The sequence below is a fragment of the Palaemon carinicauda genome, chromosome 27 (assembly GCF_036898095.1).
Source record: "Palaemon carinicauda isolate YSFRI2023 chromosome 27, ASM3689809v2, whole genome shotgun sequence".
NCBI classification, from domain to species: Eukaryota; Metazoa; Arthropoda; class Malacostraca; order Decapoda; family Palaemonidae; genus Palaemon; species Palaemon carinicauda.
This window is the reverse complement of record NC_090751.1, coordinates 30783535-30805970: the sequence shown is the minus strand read 5'-3', so window position 1 is coordinate 30805970 and position 22436 is coordinate 30783535. Positions and strand designations below refer to the sequence as shown.

Genomic DNA, 22436 nt, shown 5'->3' with positions numbered 1-22436 from the left:
ACAATAGAGTGCTTTCTTTCGTTATTATACGTGCAGTGCTCCATTTATGAATGTATATTATATATATTGTATATATTTAGTAAATATTTAATTTTTCCGAGAAATAAAGTGGTTTGATAAGCAAAGCCTTTGGGCTAGATCAAGTCCTTCAACTCATAATTCAGCTTCTGCCAACAAGACTGTGTTGCTCATGAATTACTTCAGCTTTGTAAATATGACTGGTATAAACTTTGCATGGTGTTATGGCATTTTGTGCACTGAGAGTTGTTGTACTTTTAATCTGTGGCATTGACCTGATCTGCATGCTACAAAATTTAATTTTCTCTTTGTGCATGTAGAATTTTATAGCATTCCTTAGGGAAAGGTTGGACATACAGTATAACTATTCCAAGTTTGTTTAATGCATGCATTTCTTTCTTTTTAAACTTGACACTTTTTATGATAATTTGTCATAAGTGTAATTTTATAACCTCACTGCTTTCCAAGTAATATTGAAGTTCATCTTAGTCAATCTTGACATTTGCATCAATACCTTATTAATGGGGGTAATAAAAACACTTCTTAGATTAAAAATATTTATCATCACTCGCTCTAAAAGACATGAAATGTAGCTTCCATATGGAAAATCTCAGCAACCGACACATCCAAACAAAGATTTGTACACTTTACATGAGTTAAATACAGGATGGGTAAAATGTGGTTGATGGGACATAGAGAAAATGTAGTTCATAGGGGGAAGGGAAAAATATTTCCACTACAAAACTGTCTGTGCTCAAGTCAAAATAAGTTGTGGCTCCAATATGAGCCATACTAAGGTGGCTCGCACAGTCTTGGCAACCCCCAAATTATGATATGGACTGCGAGATTTTAAAACTGATGGTTGGATGGGATACATTCCATAAAAATTTATATAAAAAAATAAAAACCGTAATAAAAAGTCAGACACTTACTCTGATCAAGATTAAATTTTCAGATGAGAAAAAGTTCAAGTTAGGCTTAAATGATGGAATGTTACACAAAACACCTACTGGGTAATATGCAGGTGAGAAAATGACCATAATCTGTGGTCAAGTAAATAAAGCTAAGAAATATCTATACAGTAAATATATATATATACAAAGCACTGTATATGTAACAGTAAAATAATGATATTTTCTTGATATTTCTTATGAAAACGTCATGGAAATGAAATAAAAGAAAAAACAAATTTATAAAACCTCAGTTTGTCCTAATGGAGAATTCATAGCCAAATGTTTATTAACTGTACAGATATACAAATATATATATCATGAATAATGATGTATGAAAATAATTCACCCTACCATGTTAATCAAGAACATTAAATTTTTTTTCTATAGAAGTAACTATAAAAAGGTAGAATTACTCTTGAATTGCTATGAGCAAAAGTAGTAACTAAGTACTTTAATGCATGACATATTAAAAAGTTCCATTTGTTCATTATTGATACACAAATATTTTTGGTTATATTGACAAGTTTCCCGTACAAATTTCTCTATAATGATAATAAAATTGAGCACTTAGCTGTTCAAAATGAAAATAAGTAACAAGGAAATGTATGTATATATATACCAGTAAGTATATATAGATTTTTTTACACAATTTCCAAAGAATATTGCTAATGCAGGCCAAGAACCACAGTTTAAATTTATAACTTAGATTACCACTGATATACACATACAACAAAAGTTATGTTTTGAAACATTATCCCAGATTTGCTACAGGAATTTCCCTTCCATGCTTGAATATATAATCATAATCATCACATAGTATAAAGGAACAACTACCATATCTCAAAACGACCATACTGGCAAGGTACTGTTTAACATTTCATTAACAAAAAAGAAAAAAAATGCATTTGCCTTTCACCCTTGACAAGTCAAGGAGGCAGAAATCAAATTGCCAGATTACGTTACTTTTGAAAGTTTGACCATAATTTGGTCCCTACCTTCTTCCTTTTAGATACAAAAGTTACAAACTGCTGACTGGAGTAGATAACAATGCTAACAAAGGCAATAAAAGAAGGGGAATACGATTTTATTCTACTCTCATCTTATAAAATTATATCTTTCCTTCCTACATGGTAAGATTACGTGCCACAAGTCTCACCGAGTCTCGCCCGAATAATGCTTCTTGTAGGGAAGTATGTGAAGGGCTGCACTAAAAGTTCCATCCCAACTTTAAAGCTTTGGATAAAAGAAAGGAAATAGAACTTGTAAACCTGGCCTGCAATACCTTGTAAATGCCATACTAAAATGAATGCATTCTTCACATGAAAAGAACATAATATCTTATTACTTAATATTTAATCAATGTTTGTATGCAAGTATAATTTTCCTTTTAAAAAGAAATACTTGAACACTTTCTTCACTTTTTATATTTATTTTACATTTAAATTAACAATATGCTATTCAATCATTATAAAGCCAGCTACAAAAAATAGCTGTATTTAATACTTCATTGTTATGTTCTTTTTGTGTTACTGACTTATTGCAGGAGATTTTTTGTCTGCTTCCTGGGGCTGTCGTGCTGGGTCAGGCCAGGGTCCACCTGGTCCAGATGTCATAGGAGAGTTGTTGAATGGTGTAGGACCAGCAGGTCCGGGTCCAGGACCGCCAGGTCCAGCTCCTTGCGGTGCACCACCATTTCCAGCATCCTCAACAGAAGCTGTGTCGTACTGGGTGTTCTCTAGGCGTGTTATGAGACGTTCATCTTCATCGCCGAATTCGCCACCCATCAATGAAGGCTCTCCGACAACCATCACATCCTGCTAACACATACAAAAGGGTGTTTTCACATTAAAATAGATAGATAACAACTTTGACACTTAATTTTAATAACTACCTAATAGTATAACAGTAAACATTTAGTAGTGATTTTAAATGTGTAATGATATATATTGTACTGGAAATTTGTGCTGTGTACAAGTATAGCAGCTTGTGAGTAAATGATAGTTTGTTCAGGAGCACAATTTTTTTTTTCAATCAAACCCTACTATTCAGTACATCTTAAGAAATTTGGATAATTTGTGTGTTCAACAGTTTTGCTATTGAAGTAAAGGGACTACTGTACTGTAAATACATTATATATTTTTGTTCATTATACTTAGGGATTACAGCTGGTGGATGTAGGGTCATTGGAAATAATTATACCCAGTTAAATATTCCTAGCCTTATAATATCTTTACTAGAGTTGTGATTGGTTCTTGAGCAGTTAACATAAATCTCTGTTACTGTAATGCACCAACTAACTAATATGCTCTCATTCCCTTTAGTCCTCAGGTTAGCAGAATAATTACTCTTAACAAAAGGGGGAAAAAATATCCTCTTAAACCTCCATTTGAAACATGACAATTGACAAGGTTTAAAATTGGATTACACAGAGCCATTGGATATTATGATGGAGGATCATTCAGAAATCTACTTTTTATCAGGTATTTGCAATTGAGAGTTTTATTTACCAGTTCTAACCTTTGTACTCAAGTTTTCACATTTAGTTTATCTTTAATATTATGAAGGTCATTTTAACATTTACTTATTAACTCTTTTTGTTGATACTTGGAGTCATTTGGAAATTTATGCTTTATGTATGTAGTACAAACCATTATATATATACCAGGATTTCTAGAGTGGTTTTGAGATTACTCTGCACTCCTGATTTATATTGCTCACTTAAAAATCTGTGTAAGGACCAAATTTTCTGGAATAATCCACTTGGTCTCTTAAATACCTATACAATACAGTATAGTTTTTAAAATCAAGCCATACACACAAACTTGAGGACAATTAACTATAAAAATCCCAACTATTAAGCTCTATATTCTATTTCTGAAAATAGTAATACAATACAAACTGTCAAACATAAACATCATAGAATGGTATATAATGGGCAAAATATTCCATGTTTCCTCTTGGAAAATACTCTAGAGGGAGACTCATTTGATGAATCCATATTTGTTTGGATTTATTTATTCATTAATATGTTTCTTGATAAGAACAAGCTTTAGATTTTTGTAGACACCAGTATTTAGTCCAATCCTAAACATGGTACTAGACTTCTAAAGAAGTTTTTAAAAGTTACTCTGTTCAGATTTCTGTCTTTCAAGTAAGCACTGTATGGCATCTCATATTCCTAGTCATTGTAATAGCATTATAAAAGTTATTAGTACAATCTCAAAGTCAATACATAAAGTTATTTTGCAGAAATCAGACTAAAATATTTTCAATATTATAAGATATTTGATGGACCTTGCAAAATTTTGATAAGCAGTTTTAAAAGACTGCACATCTGATTAACGAATTGTCTTTCTAACAAGTTTTTTTTTTTTTTTTTTTTTTTTTTTTTTTTTTTTTTTACAATACAATGCACACAAGAAATAAAGTAGAATATTGCAGTGTTGTAAAAATTAAAGCGAATTTAAAGCAAACGAACTTTAATTTATCAAAAAATTACTGATTATATTACCATCACCGTCCTTGCCAATGGTACCCGAATTTTATCTATTACAGAGTAGCAAGTCATTCATTTCCAATTATTTCTTTTTTTTTTGCCACAATGAAAAAGCTCCTCTCTCATACCAAAAAATTGATCAATCAATGCAGCTATCATCCTACTAACTTTAAACCATCAAGTATTCTGAGAATTTAAGTGTTCATAAAACCCACTTGATGTGCTATAGTCAAAGGAAAATGTTTGTATGGATATGAAGTTATGGTAATTGCTATGGTTTGTTTAGGGGGGGGGGGGGGGGGGTGGAAGAAATAATCATATATCAAGTCGTCGTTAATCGCATTTAATAGCCCCAAACCACCAAGTCTAATGTCCAAGTAAGCATGAATCCAGCCAAGATCTAATTCCTTCTCAATACCAAGCTACACTACATGTAAAACAGCTCATGGTTATTTTGTTGTTTGAAGGGAGCAATCCGTAATGACATTAATTAATGTATAAAAAGTTAAAAACATTGTTTAAAAGCAAGATTGGCCCCCAACCAGTCACACTTTTTCTGCACCATAATTAAATCAATGCCTTGACCAAAAATTAAGTCAGCAGCCAACTATTGAAATAATTTAAAATTGAAGATTTATTCAAGAAATGCAACTAACTAAAAATTTCATAGTCGACAGCATATTAAAACTGAACATAAGAACTTAAAACAAACTAACAGAAATAGAAAACAATTTCAAGAAAAAATGAAAAAGGAACAGAAGTGGACAAAGACCAGTTAACCTTTCAGAAATTGATATCAGTTGCAAGAAGTAATTACATGGAGGGGGGGGGGGGTTTGTAGCAAATTACATAATGTAGACCTTTTTTTTTTTTCAAGAAAAAATTAATGAAATACTCAATTCTGTACATTTCCACTTCACTTAAAAAAAAAAAAAAAAGAAAAAAAAAAAACTACAAGATATAACAATTATGTTATTAGACACAAAACTATTACTACAGTATCAAAATAAGATGGTCATCAAAGAAATATAGATTTACTAAAACATGTCACGATAGAAATGTACAGGAATTGCTGCATTACTAGTCAACTTCAATTATTACTCTAAATAATTTAACCAGACCATTGCTAGTAAATAAGCAGAGAAAAAAAAAAAGTGTGTTTTAAGCTCTGTACCATACGCAATAAAAGATTAACCCTACGGAAAACTGAGCTTGTAGATGAACTACTTCATCACTCTTGGGTGAAGTATGTAAGAGACTGAAGAAATTTCATTGGGTGATTCATAGGGGAAAATGAGCAATCAGAACGAACAAGAAAACATTAAAAGGGCCAAGAATCATTGAGAGCATAAATGTGGGCTTTGCTTGAATAAGAATTCAGGAAGATAATGCACAAGAAAGATGTTGGAAGAAGGAAAACCCTGAAGCTAACTTGTTAGTCATAATTTTATACCGATTTTTCATGTAAAATTCTCTGTAAAAATTTCAGCTTACAATCATCTCAAACTTGCCTCATGAGGCCACCAAACTTGAAAGTAATTTTCATCACAAATTAGTGTGGTCAAGCAAAATGCCTGTCAAATAACTTAGATAAAAAACAAATAGATAAAAAAAATAAATTCTGCAGTTAGAAAATATTTACAGTATAATCGCAGGATCTAAATACAGTAGTTCTATTCCACATAACACCAGACCTAACCCGATTGCCTTTTCTGTAAACGTCAAATATATATTAATTTCTGAATAACATAAGCAATGGTTTGTTACATTACTTTTTTATATATTTTTTTTAGATTATCTGGAACTATAGTTTGATTTTAAATGAAAGGTTTACTTACCAAGTTAATGAATACAGCATACAACAAATATTTTAAGTAAAATTTTTAAACTAAAATTTTATTCTCATATAAAATAATTTCTGTAATGAAATTAGCCAAATGCTGTTTAACAATGTATAGAAGACAAAAATTCTATAATAAATAAGGATCAATATCCATTTATTAAATACATGGAACAAGCCTTTACAAAAATGGGTGAACATACATAAAAAAGCATTGGGTAAAATAATTGAAGCGTAAAAGGAATAGAAGAGGTTTTACAAATTAATGCAGTAATTCCAATAAAAAGGAATTGCAAATAAAATTAATTTTAACTTTATCAACAGATGATTAAGCTAACTTATTGAATCACAACTCAAGATATTAATTTGATTAAAAAAGTTCAACCAAGAGAGTACTTTAGACAATCGTGTTACAGAAAAAGCTAAAAGTTGAGGTGATGCTACATGCTACTATAGAAAGCACATATTAACAGAGCAAATAAGAATTGATCAAGGAAATCATTTTAAACAAGCACAAAAGATACAGATAAGTACAGAAGAAATCATTACAATTTAGAGTGAATATCAAAATTTCTTTGTAAAATACTGTACCAAGAAAAAATAAATAGAAAAATTCTAGATACTGTACCAAAATGGTGAAATGATAGAATAAAAACCAACGTAGCTTAGTGTTTCTATGAGAAGCAATTTCCATATTTTATATATTTAAGCATCTGATGGGCAACAAATGATAGAAAGTGTGCAGTATAAATGGTTTTTCTTTCATAATTTCTAAAGTTCAAAACTACACCCATTATTGCTCATGCAGTTTTGGAAGGTTTTATTTTCTTTCATCACCGACTAGTTAATTAAAGAGCCTGTATGTAAACATTGTATATGTATGAGGTTCACTGTTACAATTTAAGTAAGGAATAGGATACCAAGCAAAATACTCTAAAATTAAGTGTTACATGTGTTATTGTTCTGTTACCATTTCCCTGGCATTATAAATCATCATACCAACTATCATATAACTTTCAAGTAAATGGATATACCTACACTAACTACCTGGATTAAAGTGTATTTGATAGCCTGACTTATTGAATGAGCTAAAATCAAACTGCTTTTCATCAAGTCATTTCCAAACAAAGCATCATGTAATTACTTTACAAATAAATTTGAATCCTATGGTAATGCATACACCAGGTATTTGTTACATAATAGTTTTCCAACTTCATGCTATAATCTGTTCAATTTGTATACTTTATCAATCATTCAAGATAATCATAAGAGTAAAACCAATCTTAAAAGCTTTCAAGCTGCTGACTTAGGACTGGCCCAGTAATGCCCATGAACATGCTAAATACTCTAAAACATATAATAATAAAGGGCCAGAAAGGTAATCACCACCTTAATGACACCTCTATATTCTAAGTAAAATCAAATTAAAATGAAAGCCAATCATATGACCTACTAACTGTGAGTTCATTAGCAAACAACAGCGTGCTAGCTATTGTAAAACTTAAGTGACCCGTGTAATCAAAAAGATCACAACCAGTAAAATAAATCTGTAAAAAACTTAAAAACAAAAATAAAATGTGAGGTATGAAGTCGTTTGGTGCAAAAATGTTGTTTTAGTCTCCACTAACCTAACCAACAGTCCACAACAACCCACCTATGGGGCAGCTGACAAGGCAGAAGGACCAGGGATCTTGCTAAAATCCACCGACTCAATCTACAAAACAAAAAAGAGCAATCAGAGATTGCCATGTTCCCCTCAAAACCGAAAATTATTATCATTGGCAACCAGGTGGAAAGTTAAGACAACAAAGATCAATTCCATTATACGGTAAACTACCATCATCGTCATAATTATTATTATGGGCTTACAAAGCATACTGTGACTTAAGTGGTTTACTATAGAAAATTGGACAGCACCCGAATTAGTGTCAAATCAAAGATTAAAATCATATCCATTATTTGAGAGGCCCAATTATTTGAAATTGTAAAAATTCAGAGTAGTATTTTTGCAGCCTTTATTGATTATAATTATACAGTATCTTAATGCATTTACCCAAGTGTTGTCCAGATCTTATAACTTAAATCTAATTGTCACTTTCAGTAAAATTGATTTTTGGTTATTAATTTATTTGTTTGCCTCAGTAGCATATTCTACCTTATTAGTAAAGAAAATCCTAAATTTTAAACATTCTTGCACTTTGCCTTTTGGACCCATTTAACTGTTTCTAAATGAATCAAATAACTTTCCCTGTAAAAGCTATTGAACCTAAATTCAGTACTTAAAAATTTCCCATTTTTAACCATTGTATCTAAAATCTTTACTTAAATGCACTCTCATTTAATTAAATAGAATAATTAACATACCTATATTATCTCCATATCTATCATCAGTATGAAACGGTAATAACTTACATCACTAACAAGAAAATATGTCTTGTTTTCAGCCTGTACAGGAAATTAATTTTGAAAAAATCTTGCAAGTAGTCCTCAATGCTAAATGCTAAAAATTTTGATTGTACACTTGAATAATTGATAAAAATCAACAACATAAGCAAAGCTCAAAAACCTATTTGAAAATGAAAGGTGGAAATAGTAATCACGCATAAAAAAGGAAAACTAAACTGCATTTTTGTACCATAACTTTTACAAATTCAAATTAAAGATGTCTTTTTTTTTTTTAATTAGCATGTCCATATATAAATATAGAATGCTGCCTTTTCTATAAATTAACCACAGACATTTAAGGTAAATCTTTCATAACAAAAAGCATCATTTTAATCAGGAAAGGTAAAATAATTATTTTTAGTAGTTACAGTATTATAAAGATAAGGACTTCACAATAAATTTTCAATTATTAAGCTAAAAGTAAATAATTTGAATTCTACTGTACTATTATTTTCATTGTAAGTGTAATCAAATTTCTACAAAGAAATACAGAATAACAATAAATGAAAGGGGTCAAAATATTTATATACTGCATCATACTGCAACATCAATCAACCTCATACATAATCACAGGTAAAGGTGCATACAAAACTGAACCAAACTTACATAACTGTTAAAACTATTGTTTCATACATACAAGCTTATTATTATTACAGCTGATATTATGCTAGGTCAAGGAAGTACAGTTTTGAATTACAGTTTTACTGAGTGAAGCTTAGCTGAAAATATAAGTACATGGCCAAGTTCCATCTCATCAGTTGTTACCCTTGCTTTATTGTCCAGTGTGTTCCAAAGATGTGAAGTTTGTGCCATCAGAGGAAATGAAGGCACTCTGTGAAAAACGTTAAATTTTACGTTAATGAAACAATAGGGCACTTGTGAATTCGTATTTACTCTAGGCCTAGGGTCTGGAGTGCTTAAGACTTATTTTACTCAACTGTAGATAATTGCCAAAGTATAATTTTCATCAATGCTTGAACCAGTGTAGCTCTGCAGAGTATAATCTTTGGTAAAAGAATTCAAAATTCCTAGGAAGATATACAATCCTCTGCTATTGGGAACTGTTTGAAGATTACTTGAACTTGATATGGTTACCAAGAAGTTATCATATATTGATTAATTACACAAAAGTTGGAGGAAATTGTTCCTCGAAGATACAAAAGAAAAGGCAAGATGCAGTAATTAAGCACATACCATCCACTTATCCTGGTCATATCTCAAGACCCAAAAAGTAAATCTTTAAAATAGACAACAGAACCTGACCAACTTCCATGTTTGAAAAATTATGAATAAAATGTGCCACCGAATACACTTCACAATTAGAGATGTGTAGCTTTCTCATACAGCTATCTCGTACAACTGTGAAAATTGTGCCTTTAGGTCTTTTCCAGTTTGAAAGTTTACTTAACTTTGTTTGCGTACCTTCAATTGGTAAGAAGCTATCCCTCTTAAATGGTAAATTTTTTTTTAAAGTTTTAAGATTGTAGATCGAAGAAAAATTAAGAACTACTTTTTCCCTACCTAACATTGTAAGATTGTCCCCACAGGAATGATAAAGAAAGGACTACACATGGTGTAAATCTTGTCATGGGTTAACTATTCAACCAATCCCTGTTTCCACTTCCAGTGCAACTTCTTTTAATTCAAATTTCTGTGCAACTGCAGGATTTTCTGCCAGTTACACCTTGTCGTTGAATGACCTTCCTATCCTAAACCGTGGGGCTAAATGGCTCAAATTATATAAATAATATAAAATTTCCAGAGCTTCAAGCAACTTGATGACCATCCTCTATTTTCAATAATTATAAATTCAAACATAGTGCAAGACCAAGCACCATCCCAAGAATATCCCAGCACTGAAATAAGGACAATTTAAGCCCTCTCTGGGTATTTCACTACAGAAATATTTCACTTGATGATGAAAGTCCCTTATTGGATGGCTTCTATGGCACTGCTATCTTAACCTTGAGGTCTACATCCTCTGGGAGCACAAACCATGACAATATCTGAATGATGTAATTTCTTACTCCTGTACATCATTTGGTAATCAATTTGAGCTAAATAAATCAAGACAACTTTGTAAACAGGTTACTTCTTCCTATATTTACTCTTGGCTAGCATAATTCATGTTTTCGTTTATTACTGAACCTTCTGGTGCTTCACATTTCTGTTTTTTTTTTCTCACATCGGATCTTTTTATAATGTGCCTCATATTTCCTACACGGTCGAGCACACACCTTTTATCCTTTCTTTGGAAGTGGGTCACAAGATAATTTGGGGTACCTTTCCAAATGGCTTTTACCTACACTTGACATGCTTCAGCTGATGCAAATGACTTTAATCAAAATACAGAAAATGGAAGTAAAACTCTTGAGAAGTGTATCCAATAAGGCAAAAATCTGTCTATAAAAATTGCATATTTGCTAGCAATATATATTATTTTAGAGTTTTGTTGTCATTTCAAAAAATCCTGCTCTTGTACAAATTTCTTTGTTTTGTTCCTCAATACCCTCCCAATCACTCCATAAACTAGGGCTACATATTTCACTTCAACAAGGAAAAATTCTTGTTGAACTTTCTCCGATCTAACCATTCCTACGTCTTTGGGGCCCCACCGATGGAGTGCAGCACACTATGGACTGCTACAATCTAACTTCATCCTCGAAGATGTGAATCAAAGAGATGAGGAAGGATGTATTCCTACAGAATTGCAGGAATATCTAGCTTAATAATTTGCATGTAAAATCTTCATGAGAACCCTTCCTTAAAATATTCTTCATTGCAAATCCTGATAAATAAAGCATTTACAATGGAATATCTACAAAACCTTTTATACTAAGGTAACCATAATCAACCCTTCCCAACTTGAATTCCATACTGGGACAAAAAATATGAAAGTCTATGTGTTCAGTGATGCATAGTAATTCTTTTCTTGAAAACTTATCTAGTCCATTTTCATGTATAAGTGAGTGCTTGTTCCTTGCTGATTACTGATACTGTGATTCTCTTATGGTACATATCAAATGTTAACATTCTCATTTGTTTCTAATCGTGCCACTTATATCTTTCCATTTGTCTAATAAGAAATATTTCCTTTTGTTCCTTATCTGTGCCCTAAAACTTATAATGTGAGGGGGACCAGGTTTTCCTTTGGCAGTGCTTGTCTAACTTTGTCTTCCTTTTCAACGGTGACAGGGAAAACAGCTTTTGCCTTACCCCTAGAGAATTGGATTGCACTGCCTTTTAAAACTGCTTGTTAGTGTTGAACAGTACCATCCTGTGGGATGTGTCCATAGCTTACGAGTTGCTTGATAACCAACAGACTTGCTGACTGGTTTTCTTCCTGTCTAAGGATGAACTAAGATAAACCAAAAAACAAGACTTTTAAGTTCTCCACATTTTTTAGTGATAGGACATAATTTTGTATTGGTCCTTTCTGGTTCCATCAAAAAGAGGGCAGAGCTACAGGTTCTATAAAGCCTTATATCATGTGAAGAAAGCCCCTGGTACTGCACATTACTTATTATTTTGTTGGCATTGCATATTGCTTCCACATCCTCTTACTTCGTTTGTTTGTGATATCATGTTTGGATCTGGGAATAATGGTAATAGTAATCTATCCTTCCTATGACTGTGACTGATTTATCAAGTCAGATTACTTGTACTGGGTGAATTATTCCTCCACGACAAACCATTGGCTTGGGTCTTGACGGTCTTCTACAAGACTGTAAAGAAATATAGATATGCATGTGTTAATCAACTAGTCTTGTTGAAAACTGGTTACTAGTTATCATCTATATCATCATCTGTGCAAATATTATCCATAGGACCAATCCTAATTTGGTTGATAAGGCTTAAAATTACCAAGTACATACCGACCCGTACTCAGCAGTGACCTACTAGATCAGCCAGGTTCATTCTGATAAAAAAAGGGAAGAGGATGATTTCTTTTGGTTGATGAAGTCATTAACTCCAAATCTGCATGATATCTCTTGTGCATTTAAGCTTTGTGAAAAACCTCCCCATATACTGTAGTAGAGAATGATGAAGAGACTAAAAAGGAAAACTTGCATACAGACGGAAAACCACGTGGTTATTGAAGATACAAAGTATATATAGAAGTGAGTGTGACATTTAGTAAAGGGTGCTGCCCCCTACCATGGGATCACTTACCCATCTTTTGTCAACCACTTCAATCATTTATAACTGTAATCCAATATCTGTCTAGTATCTTTGACCTAGTATATAGTCAGCAGTAAAAATAACAGGACTGTAATTTGTATGAACACACTTTAGTATAAACATTTGGGCATTCCAAATAAACAACAAAAAGATATGTGGAAGGGGTACACAACAAAGCTTATTTCTTTTACAGTTATAACAATAAGAGCTTATTCTGCAATCAACATAGTAAGCTACAACAAATGAATTCTACAAACCATATTTTCTACAAGATTTGCCTTCTTGATGTCATTTTACTTACTCAAATATTGTATATGATTCATAAAAAAAGTTTATTCTGCAATCTATTTAACGTAAGCATTTTCCTTAACTTGCTAAATCTACCTTTCACAAATTACTTATAATGTTTTCTTACCCAATTATCAGGTCTGTCATCCATAATAGACCCATATACAGTATTGTATTTTTTCTTGAACAATTTATTGCTTGACAAAATTTATCACAAAATTCTCACTCTCCTATGCCTAGAGCTACCTACTAAAAAAAACCCCAAACATTTTGCTCTTTTTGTCTATTAATTTGACAAAAACAAATAGAATTTTATGACAATTTGTAGATTTTCATATCTTAAGAGCTGGGTTTGAACTTGATATAGAGTTTGAGTTTATGTTGGACTTAAAACGGAAAATATTTTGTACCAGTTGTATCAGATAACATGCCTATAGGTCTGGTTAAATTACCTAATAATGATAGTTTAATCATTCAAATAATAATTTAATGTCTCCTCAAAGATACTATTGGTTAAAAATTGCTTCCTCCAACAAATACCTGTCATCCATAATAGACCCATATACAGTATTGAATTTATTGCTTGACAAAATTTTAGTTACATATGTTACAGAACTGCCATAATACTCATATCAACCTTGCTCTCTAATCACAGTCACTCTTCTATGCCTACAGCTACCTACTAAAATGAATCCCAAACATTTTGCTCGCTTTGTGTCTTTAAATTTGACAAAAACAAATTAATTTCTTGTGACAATTTGTATAGCTTAAGAGCTTGATTTGTACTAGATATAAAGTAAAGTTTATAAGTTTATGTTGGACTTCATAAGAAAAAGGTTTTGTACCAGTTGTATCAAATGACATGTCTATCAGTCTGGTTAAATGACCTAATGATAGTCTTAATCATTCAAATAATAATTGCATGTCTCCTCAAAGACGCTATTGGTTTAAAATTACTTCCTCCAAAAATTAATATTTTTTTGCACATCACCTAATTCCTCTTTTATTTCACTGTAATGTGACCTTCATATTTTCATTAGACCCTTTTATCAACAAAATTTTTTAGACCGAGTTGCCAAAAAATGTAATGAAATAAAACCCTGAAGTATACTCCCACCAGTGTTCTTGATATTTGTTTATATCTAATCCTAACTATAAGCACATATCTTTTCTTGGGTCTTCAGGGCCCCTATTTGGTAGAATATAATTAATATTTATATGAAACACTCCTGATGTTCATATACTGTACATGAAGAAGCTACAATAGGAATATCAGGAGAGTATAGAAATAACGGGAGATCGAATAAATTAAATGAGGAAAAGTATATTTTTGAGTTACTAGCATCCAAAGATTTTTAATGTAATTAAAGTAATAACATCATAATTCCTTAACTGAAATCTATTTCCAACTGGGTTATATATTCAATCTCTTCCTGGTTTCCTCCCCCTTTAAAAGCGGTGAATCAGGTGATATTCTGCCCAGTTAGATTCACTTTCAAACTTTTCATACTAAATGAGGACTTCTGTTACTTTACGTGTTTGCTGCTTGAAGGTATGTTTATTTAAATTATAAAAAAGCACAGCACATAAAAATCATGCAGAACATGATCAGTCTCACATATTTATTAGCCAATTAAAGTGATGAAGACAAACTTCTCAAGCGAGCGTAATCTTATTTTCGTAAAGATTGGGAACAGTTTTAAGCATTTGGCTGTCAGATGTATGAGAAAAATTTTAAAATTTATTATATTGGTATACTGAAATGGCCATATAATTGATACATCTGTCAAATTTACGGGTGCAGACAACATAGTTAGGATGTCGTTCAAATAAAAAAGGTCTCTACCTCCATTATTTATCAAGATAGTCAAATGAAATTTTTTAGGGTGTTGTACAATTGTTTTCATCCACTTGCTACCAAGTGGCTAGTTTGTTAATGTCTGAAATAAATACCCGCAAAAAATCATGGTGGCTGGCCTCCATAAGAGGAAATTTGGTTCACTTACTGTTATTATGAAAATCAGCATATATTGAAATAAAAAGTACTCCATATATTTTGCTATGCCATCCACCTCTCAACTACAGTAATCAGATACTGTACCTCTATTACTACAATTATCTACATAAATGTTTGATATTGTAATTTTACTGTATCCTTTTACTTCCTTTACCTGGTCCCTTGAGATCCTATTGTCACTAAAAAAAAAAGTTACAGTAGTTATATACTTAAGGAAGAGTGTAAAATGCAGGCATTACACTTAATGTTGTCAGGTGTGTGAAGAATTAGGGGGAATGTGAAATGAATATGGCTAGACTATTCAGTGAATGTGTAGGCAAAGAAAAATAGCATAATCTTTTGAAATTAATACAAAGCCCATCTACTAGGGCTTGGCAGAAGGTCAATCTTTGTACAGTATATCATAAATCGACTGTATGCAGTACCCTCTTTTCATCAATCGAACATTTAGATTTTTAAACGAAAAGTCCTTGAAGATAGTCTCAATATTCAATACAAAACACCTGTAACAGGGTTTGTTCAACATCCTAAAGTCAGTGCAGTCCTTAAGACCATCCCACAGCCTATTTTCCACCTCTGACTTCCTATCTGATCACTTAGTTCTTTTCCCAAAAGTGATCAAACTTATAACAGAATTCCTACTATTTATTATCCTTGTTAACACCAAATACTGCTGTGTAGCCATTCAGTAAAAAGTAAAGATTCTGTAGTTGGATTAAACTAACTACTAATTATTCAGCACATACGTAAAATCTGCAACAGTATTTATGGATCACTCTGAGATCCACCCAAATCTTTGTAACCTAGTGTTTTTTTTTTTTTTCAACTCAAGTCATTCCCTAATATAGAACACCTGAACAGTATTATATAGATCTATTTGTATAACACTTCCCTGATCTTAAGCTGCAGAGCAGACTAATGCAACTCAATATTATTGATTGATTTTAAAAACAAATATGATACAGTACATCCTTCTCTACAAAATCATTCCATAATCATGGGTTATGAAGCATTGTGATGCAACCTAACTAAAACACCATTCGGATGTCCAAGGCACTAAGATGTTGCAATGGTAATGCCCTAAAATACAGCATACTCAATAAGAACTCATAACTCTAAAAAGAGCTAAATTACAGCAATACCTGCTACTCAAAACTATTAGATAAAATAATTTATGGCAGGTTATTTTACATTAATTATTCTTTTAAATTCAGTTTTCAATCTTTTTATGTGGATGTGCACTCGGAGAAAGTTGTAAGCATACTTTAACTTTTTGAGAATCCAATGATGCCCTTTGGTGTCATCCATTCATGTAACTTTAGGGCTACATAGAATATTTATTAAGCTTTTTAATGCTATTTTCAGTTTCCTTCTTCCATTATTATGTTACAAAAAATCAACACAAATAGGTTGACACATGATGTCATTTGCTCCCTGGCCAAAAGTCATGAGCCATGTCTGATTTTATCACGGCAAGGATCACCAGAGGTTTAAGATGTAATATGGAAAAAAAAAACTTGTGTGTGCATGGATCCTTATTGGCTCAATGACCTTATAGAGGATTAATTTAATCAAGTATTTATTTGTTGCATGTCCTCTCCACAATTCTGTTTTATATAGGAAACATGACACCTAACTAAGGAAATACATAATTCATTCCCCTTTTACTACAATCTGCATGAAGCCAGAAATATTCTAGCTTTTCACATCACTAACTGTTGCTTTTATCTTTTGAAATACATCTTTTTAAGGAGGAACAAAGCCATTCTTTTTGGACTATGCATTCTTTACAAGAAATATCTGTATACTGTATATCATTGCCAGCTTAGCTAGAGCTAATTCTTCAAGGTTTACCCATACATCTGCATACTGCATTCCTACTTGAGCCCTTCCAAGCCAACACTCTCCTTGGTCAAAGATTGCATTTAAGATCACAAATCAAATCAAAGATAGTGAGCACTACAAATCCTAATATGGCTAACGCAAGCCACCAAGTAGCCTGACAGAATGCCTAGTCCCCCATAGTGAATGAAAATACACCATTGTCTTTCTCTTAGGCAATTTTAGAATGCTAAAGCACTGTTAAATCAACTATTGAAGAGCAACACTTTTCTTGTCTTCAAAGGATGGGATTTTCAAGAAATACATGATATGCATTATTACTGTATGCTGCTCCATTTATTCAACTCTTACCGACAGCTTCTTCAGCGAATAATTAAGTTTTCTATGTAAATATGCCCTATTGAAAGCCATTAGTTATTTGCTGAAACAGCTGTTGGCAAGAGTTCAATAAATGGAGCAGTACAGCAACAAAATTCATAGTTTCTTTTTCTAAATTCTATCCCTGAAGACTGAAAAGCTATAGAAAACTATTAAAAGTGTTGCCTTAAAATAGTTGATACTTAAATTGCTTATTTTAAAATATATATATATATATATATATATATATATATATATATATATATATATATATATATATAAAAATCATAAAGACACACACACACACACACGCACGCGCACAAACACACTGTACAGTCATACCTCTCTTCACAAAAGACTCTGCTTACGAAATTTTCAAGCTGCGAAACGAGATGCGAATATTTTTATGACACTACGAAAATGTTTCATTTTAAGAGAGAGATTTGCCAGCCAGGCCGAGAACAAAATAGTCACCCATCACCATGAGTAGAAGAAAATGGGTTCAGACGACAGAAAATGTAGCTGTAGTCTATAATAGGGTTAATTATAATAGTACAGTACATGTGGAGCTGTAGATTTAGTATATGTACAGTATTGTATTGTATGTATTGTATAATTTTCCATTTATTATAGCATTATATAGTAATTACTTAATTTACATGTATTAACAGTTAGTTTAGGTATATTGAATAGTTCAAATGTATTTGGCTGTACAGTATTTCATTATGGGTATATTGTAGCTTTATTAGAGATATAATGTGGTCTTTTGTAGGGTTTGGAACGAATTAGGCAATTTACATGTGAAATGTGACTCACAACATGAAAAAAATTACTTTACAAAAGCCACTCCAGAACAAAAAATTACTATATATATATATATATATATATATATATATATATATATATATATATATATATATATATATATATATATATACTGTATATACAGTATATATATAAGGTAGTAGGTTGGCCACCCTTTGAGATACTACTGCTAGAGAGTTAAGAGGCCTTTTGACTGGCCTGACAGTGCTACATTGGATCCTTCTCTCTGGTTACGGTTCATTTTCCCTTTGCCTACACATACAAACTGAATAGTTTAGCCTATTTATTACATATTCTCTACTGTCCTCATACACCTGACAACATTGAGATTAGCAAACAATTCTTCTAAATCCGAGGGGTTAAGTACTGCACTGTAATTGTTCAGTGGCCACTTTCCTCTTGGTAGGGTAGAAGAGACTCTTTAACTATGGTAAGTGGCTCTTCTAGGAAAAGGACACTCCAAAATCAAACCATCGTTCTCTAGTTTTGGGTAGTGCCATAGCCTCTGTACCATGGTCTTCCACTCTTTTCAGTTAGAGTTCTCTTGCTTGAGGGTACAATCGGGCACACTATTCTATCTTACTTCTCTTCCTCTTATTTTGTTAAAGTTTTTATAGTTTATTTTCTTAAAGTTTTTATAGTTTATATACGAGATATTTAATTTAATGTTACTCCTCTTGAAATATTTTATTTTCCCTTAAGTTTCCTTTCCTCACTGGGCTATTTTCCCTATTGGAGCCCCTAGGCTTATAGCATCCTGCTTTTCCAAATAGGGTAGTAGCCTAGCAAGTAATAATATATATATATATATATATATATATATATATATATATATATATATATATATATATATATATATATATATATATATATATATATATATATATATATATATATATATATATATATATATTTCAAATAAGCCATATATATCAATACATTAAAGTCTGGATTCTCTTAACGACCTCGGGATCAGAGCCCAAGGCGGAACCGCCCAAAGACAATGATATCGGACCGGCGGGGATTTGAACCCTCGTCTAGGATATCTGTATGCCAGTGACCATACCACTCTGCCACGAAGAAAGAGTGGTATGGTCACTGGCATACAGATATCCTGGACGAGGGTTTCAAATCCCCGCCGGTCCGATATCATAGTCTTTGGGCGGTTCCGCCTTGGGCTCTGATCCCGAGGTCGTTTAGAGAATCCAGACTTTAATGTATTAATATATATGGCTTATTTGATATATGAAAGAAACACGTTTAAATGTGCAAAATAAAAAATATCATATATATATATATATATATATATATATATATATATATATATATATATATATACACACACTGTATATGCATCAGTGGGGCCTCAGAGATCTTAGGCAAAAACATATCCATGGACATTAAGATCTCCCATCAATGTACAGTATAAAATATTAAAAATGAAATAGCCACTAATATGTATAACTTCCCACATAAAGAGTATTCCGAGGCTTACAATGGACAGACACGTAGGGTACTATTATCAAAGAATTTAGAACACAAAAGGATTAAATACCGACAGGAAAATTTTTGGATTTTTAACCATGTGGAGAGCGCTAGTTACTGAATTATCTGGGAAGACTCCTCGCTAACTTTCAAAGGATCTTGAGCTTGGGAGTTTAGAAAAAAAAATGATCAAAGGTGAGGTCACAAAAAATTACCATAATAATATTGACATACCAAATGGTCAATCTAAAGAGATCTTGAAAGGGAACTTTTAAACACTCACTGGAAAGGGTCAAAATCCTTTGCCCTCCCTGACAACCAGAGAACCAGCATTAATTTCAGATAATATACACTATGTTTTACTATTACAATCCTGTTCTGGTATTCAAAATACCCATTTATAGATTTACAATTGCAAATCTTTTTTTAATGGGCCTATTTTACTTGAACAAGTTACTAGTATACTTTTATGAGAAATATGCTCTATATATGTATCAAAGAAATGAATGGGAACCTGAAGCCCATCATCATCATTTCTCTTCTTTGAACTGCCTTCAGGTTTCAATATTTGAATTTACCATTCTAACCATAATTGTTTCTAACTTCTAATTTTTCATTTCGTAGACTAATATGTCCACTGTTTGCGAAAACTTATCGTCTACATATCTCTCTCTGTTACGCCTCCCCTGTCCCTTAGTCAGTGAATCCAGCTTTCTCTTATCGATATCAAATAATGTAATGACATCAAGATTTCTTACAGGGCCAATGTATTTTAAATGAATAACTTTTACAGCATAACATTCTCTCAATTTCCAAATACAATAATTTCTAAATGTATATCACAGTATATTAATTTAATCATACAGTTTGAGATTATAGCATGAAACTGTAACTATGAAATTAACTGTAAATAGTTCTTAGTTTTCAATTTCAGCAGTTTAAATGGAAACAAATCTAGTAATGACCTTTCACCTAAAAGAAATCTATTCCTAATAAACAGTCTTATGCATCATATGTACTGTACAGTAAATTAGTACTAAACTTGCTCTAAACTTTTCCAAGTTGGATCATTAGTGCAAAAAAAATTAAAAATAAATAAATAAAAAGTCTAAATATATAATTCAAGGATAACCTAATCTGATTTAGAGTGAGATTAGACCAGAATAAATGAAAGATGAAAAGATATATGACAAGTGGCATTTTAACATTTCAGTATTATATATAAAATCCAAACCCATAAAAAAGTAAATCATGCTACTATCTAACATTGTCTTTCAGAAACAATCAAGCAAAGTTTCAACTAATGCTACATTTATATGGGTTACCCTTTTTAATTAGATTTGAAAACTAATATCTAGTTATAATCAAGCAACGAGATAGGCTATCATACTACCTAGAAGAGAGATCAGCTTCACTTCATGGAAATTGATCGGTCTTGTCACTGGGGAAAAGTGTTCCACTGTCAGAATGGCATGCAAACCAAAAAATGCCATAGGATGAAGTGATTAATGAAATTCAATGGAGGTATCCAAAACATAGGATATCAAATTTGTAAAGAAAAATACCACTATTAATAATTGTAAATGGAAACATACATATATATGAAATGATATCATTAACTGTGAGCCACAAAATATGGAGATGGTAAAATCTCTCAAGCCACCAATCTTTAAAATGACATTAAAAACAAATACCTGTATACAGTAGCTCACAATTTCAGACATCTGTACTTCAAAACTTTACTTGATCATACTTACGGAGACTTGCGTAGCGAGGCTAAAGTTGGGTCCTGGTGATCTTTTTTTACCAGAACCAGTAGAATTGGCTGTTGTATTCTGACCAGACTGTGAACCTTTCCTTTTTCGCCGTTTGTTAGGCGCTCGTTGGGTTTCTGAAACGTGAAAAAGAATATGAACTAGAATACAGTTGTATAATATACAATTAAATTAGCTAACCGGGCAGAAACTTTCAAATTAAAGTACTATAGAACCCAAATTAAAAAAAAAAAATACTGTACAAAAATTAATCAACAGTGTTGCTTTTATTACTCGGAAAACTATCAAACCTCTATAAACACTGCATAGTATATAATAGTACATCTTAATAAAAAATATGAACTACTCTAATCTAGAAAATCAATCAAATGGATAAACTGCATGTGTGCATACAGTTCAATACACTCCAAAGAACAGTTTGACAACTTAAATTACATTAATACATACAGTAGAGTACTGTAATTCTTTCGCCCTCCCATGAGTAACATGTCATATAAAAAAAAAGTTTTTAAAGAATGCTATACTGAGCTAAAGCAATAAATGCAAAATTCATACAAAACCAAAGAATTCAGAATACAGAACAAAATCTTACAAATAAGCACATATGCTAAATCGTGTATGAGAAAGCATGCATTAACTCCAACACAAACAAGTTCTTCAAAATACAGCACTTGCTACAGTTACTGAGTAATACGGAAGTTAATGATGGTTAACAAAGTGAAAGGGAAACCAAAATAGGAATAACCATCACCAAGTTGGTAGGATGAATTAAGTAATGAAGAGCTAAAAAAAAATTCCTTTTTAATCATTTTGGTCCACACTCATGAAACTTTTTAAAATTTTGCAATGTAACTAATAAAACTGACAAATCACACAAACCAATGGTGGTAATATAAGAGGAACTCTTCGTCAA

General features: G+C 31.9%; 1 protein-coding gene across 12 annotated transcripts in view; it reads right to left on the bottom strand.

The window, feature by feature from the left end:
* Window positions 1-558: 558 nt before the first annotated feature.
* Window positions 559-22436, bottom strand: part of Chi (LIM domain-binding protein 2 Chi) — an 84128-nt gene continuing 62250 nt past the window's right edge. For 4 of the 12 annotated variants that reach the window (XM_068350962.1, XM_068350961.1, XM_068350966.1 and 1 more), the window contains 3 exons: window positions 21506-21639; window positions 2506-2788; window positions 559-2204 (listed from right to left, as the gene is read on the bottom strand). In XM_068350962.1, the coding sequence (XP_068207063.1) occupies window positions 2179-2204; window positions 2506-2788; window positions 21506-21639 (443 nt within the window). In that variant the 3' untranslated portion in view covers window positions 559-2178. Of the gene's footprint in view, window positions 2789-7935; window positions 8022-9511; window positions 9585-21505; window positions 21640-22436 lie in introns of those variants that run through there. The other 8 variants (XM_068350964.1, XM_068350968.1, XM_068350969.1 and 5 more) reach the window with 8 other exon arrangements.